General features: G+C 43.4%; 1 protein-coding gene across 2 annotated transcripts in view; it reads right to left on the bottom strand.

Moving 5' to 3' along the window:
• Positions 1-234: 234 nt before the first annotated feature.
• if36 (Eukaryotic translation initiation factor 3 subunit 6) overlaps positions 235-13105 on the bottom strand; it is a 41269-nt gene continuing 28398 nt past the window's right edge. Inside the window, 5 exon segments of one of the 2 annotated variants that reach the window (NM_001246326.1) lie at positions 243-285; positions 287-437; positions 1556-1690; positions 2223-2325; positions 7447-7556. In NM_001246326.1, coding sequence (NP_001233255.1) covers positions 254-285; positions 287-437; positions 1556-1690; positions 2223-2325; positions 7447-7556 — 531 coding nt within the window. In that variant the 3' untranslated portion in view covers positions 243-253. 2 annotated transcript variants of the gene reach the window in all.

The following is a 13105-nucleotide window of genomic DNA, read 5'->3' on the forward strand; positions in this document are numbered from 1 at the left end:
ACTGCCATGGTGAACCGGGCCACTAAAACACCATGAAACCCAATAGCCTAAACACTCATTCATCATTACAGTGCATACATGAGCCGCATCACCCAAAACAGTATTAACTGTCCCACTCAGTGACTTAATTCACACATTAAAACTTCCAAGTATTACCAATGCAAAAAAACTCTAACCACTTAAGCCTCAACCACCATCTGTAATGTCCAGAAATAAAGCGATCATTGGTGAAAATGGTTTTTGCACGTCTGTTTTATTGAATCACTGATGACTTGAACCAAGAGCAAAAAAATAAATAAATCCTCTGCTCCTTGAGAGACAAGCAGAAAAAAACAGGATGTTGTTGCTGGATGGGAATGCTGTGTAGGAACAGGAATAAAAATATTCTCAGTGGTGTCTTGCTAAAAGCCAGTCTCTTGACCTGCCCAGTTGGGTGTCTGGGGGGGAAAAAAAGGAGGAGAGGTTAGACTACCAGTTGACTGACAGACATACAGTATTTTATTTCTGGGCTTTAATGAATTCTGTGATGAATTAGAAACAGAAATCCCCATGAGTGTATGTAGTCGAACACTAGAAGTTGACATCAAATGTGAGCAAGTGTGTGTCCGCCCGTGTGTATAGGCATGCGTAACAGACCCCCAACAACCCACCCAGATGGCAGGCAGTAAATGTATTAGAAGTGATTTGTAGCCCTGAGGATGTAATGACACTTGTTTGCAGCCTCTTATCTAATTAGAGAAATTCCTTAACGAGGGTCTCTGCTTTTACTAAACAGAGTTATAGCAGCTCTCTTCCTGCAGATATTCAAACAAGAGAGGTGGTAACTGAAAACATCAAAAGATACCTACTCAGAACTGGACAGTTAAAAGGGGACATTTAAAAGCACATTTGGCCCCGTTGTGATTAGACATACGTTTATAATAACTAATCTGAGGGGGTCCTGGAGGCGGTGGGCTGACTCTTTTGAAAGTTTAAGAATCCGTTTGATTTTGTTTTTTACAGACATGTCCTTCTCTCCCTAACTTCAAGGAGTACTGCTGGCATGGGGAGAGGGTGGGGCTCAGGGATGTGTGTGATCATTGAGGATTACCTTCGTGGATTAGTCTTACATACCACTCATACACGGTCAAGATCAAAACAGACCAATATTTGGACCCCAAGCCAAACATCTGTGGGGACCTGTACTAAGTGCAGGGAACTCCGTAGTTTGAGGCTAGTGTGAGAATCAACCTTATTTGCGCAGTGGTAGCTGAGTCACAGGGCACAGGCCCTGTTTTACGGCGGCATTGACATCTACCTTGTCATTAGGCCTATAAAGATCAATGGGATGATGAAAGTGCCTGCTAGCTCCGTTAAAACCTGCTCTTACTGGCTGATTCCATGTCAAGTGGAGCATTTTGTTGAAGCTGGTTCGTCGACATTCTTCTAGCCCTGCTCTCTGAGCTGATCATTTTGAGAGGGCTTTGAACTGTGTCCACCCACATAAGAGACAGTCAGTTGGAAAAGGGAATAGGTAGTCTTTGAAAATGGATGGTAGTGGTGACAACTCGCTTACCTCGTTCCTGCTGGCGTGGGCCATCTTCTTCTCGATGTTCATGGCCAACATCTGGCTCCTGAAGGACAGGCTCTTTGTCTTCTCAATCACCTGCTGGTACGGCGACACAGCGTTGTTCCCCATCACCACGTGACCCTGGATAAGAACAGGACAGGGCGAGGGGCGCACAGTTAGGCCTAATCACACAGCGGGGAGAGCCAATCACATCTGGTCTCACAGACACGCCAACCGCCAGCCTCTCAGGACACATTTATGTAAATTTCAGTGCACATCTAGGTAATTCTATGTCATTCCAGGCAGAGTGGCTAGGGTATGATTTGCTGATTACAGAGAACTCTGTGCCGTGATGGGTACGCCAAAACATGCAAGACCCAATGTGGAGCTGTACAGAGGAGAACAAGGACTTAAAAAAGGGTAAGGTATTGTGGTTGCTTACTTCGTACTGTGTTGTATACCCTCCTATTATGATAATGGCCCATCCCATGCCTTGTTATTCTCGTCAGTCATTCTACAGTTATGCACTTATATTGCATCTAGAGGTACACCGGAGAATAAGCTCCCCGATTACGAAGGAGAAAAAAAAAGAAAAAAAAACTACTGACTAATCAATTGCGTGGGAGCAGAGGTCATTGATTGTCGAGGCAGACAGACAGGGCGTCAGTCTTACCAGTTTGGAGTCTATCTTGGCATCCAGCCTGGCGTTGCGGATAAGGTTGACAATCCATCTCTCCGCCTCCTCGGGGGTCATGTTCAGCTTGTCTGCCAGCATGCTGAGGAGGAGCAGAGGAGAAACAGGATTTTTAGAAGGCGAGTGGAACAATACACATGTGTTCTCCGATTAAATAGGCGATACAGATGTGAAGTTGCTAATTGTTTAAAGAAATATGTGGCCTGAGTGTTGTCTATATAGTTCATACACACACACACACACCACATTAATCAACTGGGGTGTGGGAAGGTGTACCCCTCTGTCAAATGAGGTCATTTCTGGACAATATTTGACCCTTCGGGGGGGACCCTTTTGGGGCCCATTTTTGCCCATGGGCCAAAGTTGGGTATAGCCTCTAACAAACTGAAGCAGACAGCAGAAAAGACCACACATCAAAAAAGCCAAGACCACACAGTGTACATAACATGCTCTTTCATTGTCAGGCTATGATCTCTTATTGAAGACACTTGTTAAATCCACTTCAACTCAGTGTAGATCGAGACGTGTTAAATATTATTCTATATTAAAATAAATATTTAAAAAAATGGTAGCAGGCGTACCGGTTTGAGTACGTCACGTACTGCAATGCTGCTGGGTTTCACGCTCAACAGTTTCCCGTGAACATCAAGACATGTCCACCATCCAAAAGGAAATCCAGCCAACTGTGGGAAACATCGGAGTCAACATGGGCCAGCATCCCTGTGGAACACTTGACACCTAGTGGACTCCATGCCCTGATGAATTGAGGCTGTTCTGAAGGGCAAAGGGGAGTGCAAGCATATATTAGGAAGGTGTTCCTAATGTTTGGTACACTTCGCGTATATGACAATCCTTTTCAGTGGAGGTCTGATGCCGTACCTCTACATTTGCTACACTATTAAATATGATGAATGGGCTGCATTGACTGTAACAAAGTTAACAGGACAATGCTAATACATTACCAAGTCATACACATTCTTAGGCTAAAAAGGCCAATAAAGTAATATACAAGTGACATGTCAAAGAAACCAGATCAGGGGAACACGCGCAAATGATCTAACATGAACTAGAACAGAAGATTTCATGACTCCCCTGGCTAACGCAATTAGAGGAGTAAGTGGGAATCCCGTTTTCTCTCCCTAGCCAGTCACTCTACTCTTTGATGTCCTCTCCTGGACACACTTAGGTTCACCCCACCGGGCCCAGATCCTGCCGTGACAGAGCGGGACCTGCTACTGTCCCCAAATGAAAGCCAGGTTGCTGCCGTGGAGCTCTTTGATAGAGCAGTGGGACATGGATGTGTCACAGAGGGAGAGAGGGAGGTGGTGGGCGCCTGGCCACCTTTGATCCAAAGCCTTTTCCAGTGCAGCAGGCCTCCATTGCGGCTTTGAAAATAACTAAACCCCCTTGGTACTACTACCACTATCTAGACCCACTCCGTCCCGCCCGCCCCACATTTCCTGCTGGTCCTCAATTTCATAGTAGGGGCCTATAAATATACCCATCTCTTCCAGAAGTAGTATAGCTAGTTCCTTCTCATCCCACAGCCCAGTCAACTATCACACACCTTTGAACGAACCTCATTAATACACTCGTTCAACAACAGATACTAGTGTGCGTGTGGACCGTGGGGTTATGACGACTGTATGAAAAGTGCACCCCACTCATTACAATTTCCTTCTCCATTAATCAAGTTTCTTCTCCCCCACGGAGATCGGAGAGACAGACCTGCGAGTATGCCAGACCCTGGCCACCCCAAACCACCTCTCGCCATTGGATCAGACCCAGTCCACAATAGTTGCCAATACCAGCAGGACCGTTTCAACAGTCACTTCCCAAACGCTGACTTCTTTAAGACTTTCTCTCTCGTAAATTCCCATTTGGAAATAACCTCATTTGGGATAATGTTTGCCTTACCTCAAGGCCCGACAGCAAAAACACATTCTCGCTGCTCTGACCCAGCTTGGCATCTTTTTTGAAAGTAGCAGCAAAACTACGTACGGAGGGGGTTGAAATTACAGTGTCTGGAAGGGGCTCAACCCCCCCCCCCCCAAAAAACAAATAATAAACAGCATTACCTCAGCATAAAGAGGCAGTGCCTCAGGGGATTCCAAGTAACAAGAGCATGATGATCCATCACCACTTTAACCACAGCACAGTGTTGTAGGTGGATACCAGAAGAGAAAAACACCAGTTAAGAATTGATTAACGTTGAATCCCCACGGGCTGGAGGAGTGGAAAGGGGCACGACCAACTTGTCACTCACACCCAAATGACTAAATTACGGCAAAATGCTGCCGAAAATAAAATTGCACTTACGGCTCATTATGAATTACCTGACAAGCATGGGGGGGGGGGTCAGTTGTCCATTCACGTGAGTTCAGGTCATGATGGCTAACATGTGTCTGCCATCCATGAGTGACACAATCAACACTAAAAGGAGACACAGGTCACACCAGTTTGGGCAAAATGACTGGTGTAGGTCTATAAACACGGTTCAGTTTCAAAATGTAACCCAAGAGATGTGTGACTGCCGCAGAGGGGTACGCAGAGTGTGCTTGTTTGGTGATTCCATCAAGTGGAGGGCACATGTCAGTCAAACCAGACTCAGATCAGAGATCAAAACAAACATGACCCAGTTTCCTCATGGCGAGTTCACCTCAGCCCTAACCCCCTGCAGAATGTGATCTCCCCAGCATACCACAGTAACACGCAGTGCCCCAAAAGTCGCAGGGCAGCCCCTGCATAAACCCAGGGCGACTTCGGTGATAACAACCTACTCTAATTAATTACGGGAAATCTGGCAATGCTTTCCTGTGGAAGCGCATTCATGTATCATATTTTACAAAGGACTCTGGTTTATCTTCCTTATAGACCAGGTCTCAACTTTTAACCTAGAACTTCAGAAAATGGGGAGGGGGGGCTAGACCTAAAAACTAAACCATTGGCCCTTAAGCCAACTAGAACACCTTCACCTCCACTCAGGAGGGAGGTCAGGATGACTGTTAGAGGGAAAACTCCCATAAGACACTTCTAAAAGTGGCTGGGCTCAGACGAATGCATTGTTAAACACTACCATATGATAGCATTAAGAGATTCCAAGCCATTTGGAACGACTCCCGCTTTCGGCTTCTTGGTGTAAAATAGATTGTTCGGGAAAACGGAAAATGACCGCTTGGTCTTTCTAATGACTATTGTGAAGTGGAAAGATATTCCATTTTACATGCAAGTACACAACAATACTATTCCAACTATCAGAGAACTTAAGCGTTAGGAAAACATTTTGAGTGATGGGAAAAGATGTCCACTACATTTCCATGTGCCACATTTCAGTGTCGGCTGACCGGCTCGGTCTTATGTACGTACTGACAAAGTCACTGGACCGTGTACCATCGGAGGTCAATGTTAGAAATATGACTGGCTATCAACATTCAAAGAAAGTCAAATATGGTAATATTTAAGTTTGTGAATCCAGAAAATGAAATCAAAATTGTAAAAACATACCCAAGTCTAGACAAGAGGATATGTGGACGCAATTATGGAGCAAAACCTCAAGTCGCGGGGTCACATTTTCACAGCTTCCTTTTTTACATGAGCCTTTCTGCATAAAGTAACTCAATTACCCGCACTTCTAGTCTACTTTCGTCCCAAGTTGTGGGCAAAAAAAAGCAAGCTAAATATCTGTGAAACGTTCATAGCCAACAGCTGTAAAAATGTCCTCATTAAAAACAGGGATCAGATTCATTTGAGTCCATGCTTGGATGCAGAGGGCTTCTGGGTAGCAGACTAATGACATGGAATTTGAGCGTTTGTCAAAAAATAAACTACATGTTCTGTCCATCGTCATCGCAACGGCTTTAAATAAACACGGAAATCCCTGACACTCCCGAGGATCGCTCTGTTTAACCTTTCCTTTACAATCTCAGCTCACAAAAGACGTACAAACACAGGACAAAAATTTAGAAACATCACAATTCTACTTCCTACTGTTACCACTAACCTTTGTGGTCTTTAACAAGTAAATGTATCCAATTGCAGCAAGTCTGCCAAAAAAAAGAGCCGGGACTCCTAATCAATTCCAGACAATCTGCAACTGGAGATTTCGACAGAGCCCTATCGTGTTCCATGGTTCAACCTTGACTACAGACCTCCCCAGCTCTGTATAACAGGCAGTGCAATAATTTCTCTGTCAAAAGTTATAATTCATTCACCCTTTCCATTCAATGTCCATGACAGCATATTCTAAATATTCCATTCAAAGTTGTAGTATAACCATTTTTGCCTTAGTACAGTAACTATGTCTTGCTAAATGCATTCCCACAAGTACAAATGTTCAGTGTACACTAAAAGCTGTGAGGTAAAACTAAAGTAGTATATCAGTCTAGAGTAAAGAGTGAGCAAAGTCCACAGTAAGATGATAACTAAATGGTATACTGGGTCCTAGATGCACCTAATCTGTATAACTATACATTTGTTATTTTCTAGAATTGATGCACAAGGGGCAGCAAATCCTTAATTGTGGACCATTACCCTCCCCTAATGCTCACCATAATTAGCACTGACTAAATGTATTGTTTTGGTGACTGTCTAAGGTACATTTATTGTAGTGGATGTAACTAGGCTTGGGAAAGAAAGCGAGAACTTCAGAACCCTCTGAACACTAGCCAGCCTGACCCAGGACGACTCAGAAGTGGAGCTACGCTGTTCCTCTCTCCCTCGCATCAGCAGCTGGCAAAATCTAAAGCCGTCAAAGCCCATCTAAACCCTGACCTCTTCCCGAGAGAAACCTGTCCCTGGTTTGGTCTCTCACGGAGGTGGTCTTTAAAAGTTTAGTGAGCAGAACAACCAGGAAGCAGTTAAAGCTCTCATTGCCTAATCCCTAAAATGTGTATGTGGAGATGTGAGTGTATTTGACTGGGGAAAGGGGCAATAAACGCTTATCTATGGGGGGGCATTCCTGTATTCACTGCACATATCCACCCTCTTCCTGCAGCTGGTCTGCTTAGCAAGCTCATTGGCTGGTGACAGACTTTCATGACCTTCCTGTGTACTTTAGCTAGTCTGAGCTGGCCACTGTAGTGCATGAAGCACATCTTAGCATTTGGACAGCGATGGCGAACAACGGTCTAGCAGAGACAGATCTCTTGCAAAGTCCTTCCTGTCAGTTCCCAAACTGGTGCTTTGCATCACTCCCTGGTCTCACCTGATGCTGATGCACTGGTGGATCCTGCAGAAAGTCTCAAAGATGAACAGACGGGCATTCTCAATGAAGTCCTCCAGGCAAGCCACCAGGAAGAAGTCATTCACAAGCACCTGGAAGAGATGGAGGGAAATAAAAGTTAGCAGTAATACAAATATTGCAGTGAGTATTTGCCTCGGTGTATGCATTTCTATAGAAGACCACTGCAGGGTTAAAGGAATGTAAAACAGTTAAATGAATGTTAAGCTTTTTAGTAAACTCATTAGGGCAATCAAGACTGGATTCTGACTGAGTGGCCCTGGAGAGCCATAAAAGTGCAGCAGTAACAGGTTTCCCTTGCAGTCCTTATTTGGGATTGAGGCCCGGATTAAATTGTGGGAAAACCCAATTCACTGTCAAATTAAAATAGAACAGAAGGATTATTTATATTTTTCTTCATACATGCAGAGTAAAGGGGGATGGGGGTCTTGCTCTAACCACATTTAAGTTACCAAGCGATTTACTTTGGCAAAAGCCTCAAAAGGAGAAAACCCCCCCATCTGCAAAAAAAGCACTCCCAGGCCACTCGGGGTGCTCCAAAATCGACCACAAATCTTTTAATTCAGCTGCCTCCACATGAAACGGGAGACAAGAATGGAGCCAGTCACTGACCACAGTGGCTGTGACTTATCCCTGTTCATCTGTGCAGGGCCAATTGTGCAGTGCGGGAGAAACCAATTTACACGCCACCACTCTCAGGGGTTCTACAGCCACCATAGGGGCAAGAACACCCTCTGCCCAGCATTAGAACACATGGGCTAGCTACACTGACAGATGGGCTACAGCAAAATTGAAATGTTTACGCCGCCATAAAAGAGCAGTAAGACAGCTCTACTTTAAGTGTTCACGACCCCAATGTGCACGCAAACGTTGGGTCAAAAGGCTTACATTCCTTTGTGGTTATTACTGCGTTCCTACTCTCGAGTACTAGGTTCACGTCACAGACCTCAGTTTTCAAAAGTTCGAAGAACTCACAACCCTTTGCATGCTTAGAGCTGTTTTCACCCTCCATTTCTGCTTGAAGAAAACCCAATTACATGGCGCTATCAGGCAACACCACATTTCAGCTGTGACAACGCTTATCTAGGCATGATAAACTTTGAACATCTAAGTGTCCTAATCAGTGTCATCTGGGATTCAGCCCAAGATCCTCAAACACATTTTGAAAGGGCTAGAAGTGGCCTTTCATGCACAATCTGATGAGCTAAACTTGGAGGTAGGCTTTCCCCCAACATGCAAAAGTTGCCAACATCTGACAGCGATTCCGGCTGGGGTGAAGAAAAAAAACTGCAAGGAGAAAAACACAGGCACTTTCTTACATGACAGGGGGTGCATTCAAAGCAGACTGGATTTCCCACTTCCTTTTAAATCAATTTCTACTCACTGTTGAAGGTTGCAGTGAAGACATGGAAGTTGGAAAACACCGATATCTGACATTTACAGCAATCAGTAAATAGTTGGGTATCACCCAGAGTAAATGTAACCCTTTTGTTCTCTCCTCAATGACTCCAAACTGATGTATTACACATGCTGATCAAGGCAAAGGCTCATCCCCAATGGAATATCTTTCTACCTCTCAACCATCACTACACAAAATTGAATGAGGTTATTTTTCGTGGAGTGTGTGTCTGCAAAATCCCCTTGCCTTTATTGCTTTCAAATGAGGCCATTTCGTGAAAATGTTTGCAGACCCATCACACTTAATGCACTTAAGGTGCAGCAGCTTAACTGTTGCACAACCACCCACCTCGACAGAGCGCGCTCCGATTAACCCTTTGGCGTGTAAGATCATATATGTGATAATTGTTGAGGTCCCTGCAGCGAACCACGGCAAAAACGTGATTGGGACAGTAGCAACTGAACATATGATGCAACAAACACCTAAAGAGCATAGTCTGAAAAGCATCTAAACATTGTTTTTGCACTCATTGGAAATAAAGGTCTTCAACCTTATTCCTCAATTTCACCTTCATTGTAAAATATATATATTTTTATTTAACCAGGCAAGTTAAAGATAAATTCTTATAAGAAAAACGCAAACTTCATCATCCAAACATCACATCCATAGCCAAACTCATTCCAAAATGTTTTTTTTAGCATTATTTAACTAGGCAAGTCAGTTAAGAATAAATTCTTATTTACAATGACGACCTAGGAACAATGGGTTAACTGCCTTGTTCAGGGGCAGAAGGACACATTTTTACATTGTCAGCTCAGGGATTCAAGCCAGCAACCTTTTGATTACTAGCCCAACGCTCTTACCACAAGGCTACCTGCCGCCCTATAAACCAGTCTAAATAACAGATTTCACTGACAAAAAAAACTAAAAGTTCGCAACCTAACAGTTACACTTCTTTAAAAATGTACCATATCTCTGGTGAGCACAAGGGAGAAATGTAATATGGCTTGGAAATGAGATGCGTGTCAGCTAGCTAAATACTTTGATGTCAAATATAAAACAGTCTCTCCGACTGGGAAACTGCATTCCGTTTCTTGCAGAACACATGATTTGTCACCAGTACATGAAAATGTGAACAAAACAGGAAACACATTAGACTCCATACAAAACAGTATGCTAGAAGAAACGACAACACGATATACAGAAAATAAGGCACTATGATAAGAATGCACATTTCCAAATTATTATTATTTGTAAGGAAAACAATGAAGGCAATTCATGGGCCAGCCAGAAAGCGTACCAGGGGGAAAGTTTGGCCTGTTTTTTTTTTTACCCCTTCTCCCCAACTGATAGTCTTGTCCCATCACTGCAACTCCCCTACAGACGAAGGTCGAGAGCCACGCGTCCTCCAAAACACGACCCTGCCAAGCCACACTGCTTCTTGACAAACTTCTCGCTTGACCCAGCCGCACCAGTGTGTAGGGGGAAACGCTGTCAAGCTGGCAACCGTGTCATCTTGCAGGCGGCCTGTCCGCCACAAGAATGGGCCAGGGCGCGATTGGACAAGGAAAATCCGGCCGGGCCAAACCCTAGCCAAACGACGCTGGGCCAATTGTGCACCACCTCATGGGTCTCCCAGTCACGGCCCGGCTGAGACTGCCTGGAATTGAACCTGGGTCTGTAGTGATGCCTCAAGCACTGCGCTACTCGGGAGGCCATGCAAGGCTTGTTCTAACTAGAGATACGCAGTTTCTTCATCTGGGGAAAATACTGGGGAAGTGCTTGGACTCTAAGAGAAGTTGTCTGGCTCAGTAAAGCCTCAAACAAATTGTAACAGGGAAATGGGCTACTTATGTGAATTCATTAACACACTTCAACTCAAACTGTTAGAAAATAATTTGAAATTGACAAGTTGAAACACAGCCTATAGATAATTAGTAGGCAGCGCAGGTTAACTGTCCTGTTGCATAAGAAATCACACTTTGGTACAGTGAGTGCATTGACATGCGATGCGCATAACAAATAAAAAATATATATAAAAAAAATAAAAAAAACAGGGCGACCATTGGAGATATTTGGAACTCATGTGCGAAAAGAGTACGTGTATGCTGGGCCTGCTCTGAGAAGACTAACAGGACACGACTCCCAAGACAATGCTGCTAAAGCACAGAGGAGAACTGGTCTCCAACCTGAGTAGGAACACTGAGCAGCATCTGCTCCAACCACATGGAGTCTCTCTAAACAAGACCCCAAGCAGGGAAGTCGAAACCAACCTACAGGGCTCTTCAAAAGTGCACGCGTGTTCAACAAGCTTGGTGATTGAGAGCGCATAAGGTCTTTTCTGAAATGGGATTGTGTTACAATATTGTTGGTAGCATGTCATTTAGCGATTGCTGCCGCCCCCTGCTGAGGCATGTGCACAGGAAAGATTGCAAAAGATTGCAAAAAAATTAAAATGAATCTGTAAAATGAGTTTAGTTATAGGTTCCTCATTCGTTAAGAAAGACTGGGGGAGCTAGAGGCTCTTTATATTAGCTTAAAAATAGATTAGGATGAAATGGGAGCTTCAGTAAACCGCTGACATGATTTACTTCTGTGAGAGCCATTTGATCAGGCCAGATGTTTTTCATTCAGAGCATTTATTGTCAAGAAGCAAAGATGAAGGGGGCCAAATAGCCCAAAGTTCAGCCTTTTATTTCTCAGCAGGTCCAAATTATCAAATCATTTGGGAAATCTCAATTATACTCATGTATGCAAAGAATGAAGCTGGGAGATTGGGTTTCAGAGAATATACCCAGGGCACTGCACCAATTAGGACACCTGGTTAGTCTCTAAACCCGATTCCTGTCCAGTGATTGGGTCTCCAGAAACTGTCCAGCCCCTCTTCAGTAAATTAAAGAACCACATAAGTTACCCTAAATGACTGATGACAAATGTAGGTACAATTACAAACATCTGACCAATATTAGAAGTAGATGAAACAAACCACAAGTTTTAAATATGTTCACAGGGACATTGTCAACACTCAAACCTAGGAAATCTTAATACCAACGTTGTATTACTAGTTCATACTAGTGTTATTTTACAGCATTTCAAGCTGAGTGGATTAGTCTTCCACCTAAACTCTTGATGACTCTGAACTGAGTGATATTTTTGACAGAACTACTCCCAGATATTCCATGAAAGGGCAGCTAGCTTCTGATTCAAATAACCATGGATGCTTTTTCCTTATTTGGCCAGTTGTCCAACTCCGTCTCGTCTAGCTAAGAACAATCATATCTTAAGGATCAGCACCTTTAAAAAAAACAATTTGCCCAAAATATCATACCCAAATCTAACTGCCTGTAGCTCAGGCCCTGAAGCAAGGATATGCATTTTCTTGGTACCATTTGAAAGGAAACACTGAAGTTTGTGGAAATGTGAAAGTAATGTAGGAAAATATAACACATTAGATCTGGTAAAAGACAAGAAAAAAAAAATATTTTTTGTACCATCTTTGAAATGAAAAGAAAAATACCATAATGTATTATTCCAGCCCAGGTGCAATTTAAATGTTGGCCACTAGATGGCAGTAGTGCATGTGCAAAGTTTCAGACTGATCCAATGAACCATTGCATTTTTGTTCAAAATGTATCAATATTGCCCAAATGTGCCTAATTTGTTTATTAAATAACTTTGCTCAAAACTGTGCACCCTTTTCAAACAATAGCATGGTATTCCTTCACTGTAATAGCTACTGTAAATTGGACAGTTCAGTTAGATTAACAAGAATTTAAGCTTTCTGCCAATATCAGATATATCTACATTCTGGAAAATTCTCTTGTTACTTACAACCTCATGCTAAATCGCATTTGCCTATGTTAGCTCAACCGTCCCACAGGGGACCCACCAATCCTGAAGTTAACTAACTTCTTATGGATCAAATCCCTTTAGCAGGATCGATTTTGACAACATCCGGTGAAATGCCAGAGCGCCAAATTCTAACTAAATTACTATAAATATTAAACTTTCATGAAATCACACATGCAACACACCAAATTAAAGCGGCACTTGTTGATAATCCAGCCGCTGTGTCAAATTTCAAAACCATGCTATTAATGGGGACAGCACCCCATCAAAGACGGACAATCGTAATGCAACCCGCCAGGCGTGACACAACTCAGAAATAAAGATATATTTCATGCCGTTCCTTTGACGAGCTATTTCTGTTGGCACTCATATGTC

This window comes from Oncorhynchus mykiss, chromosome 3 (assembly GCF_013265735.2).
Source record: "Oncorhynchus mykiss isolate Arlee chromosome 3, USDA_OmykA_1.1, whole genome shotgun sequence".
Taxonomy (NCBI): Eukaryota; Metazoa; Chordata; class Actinopteri; order Salmoniformes; family Salmonidae; genus Oncorhynchus; species Oncorhynchus mykiss.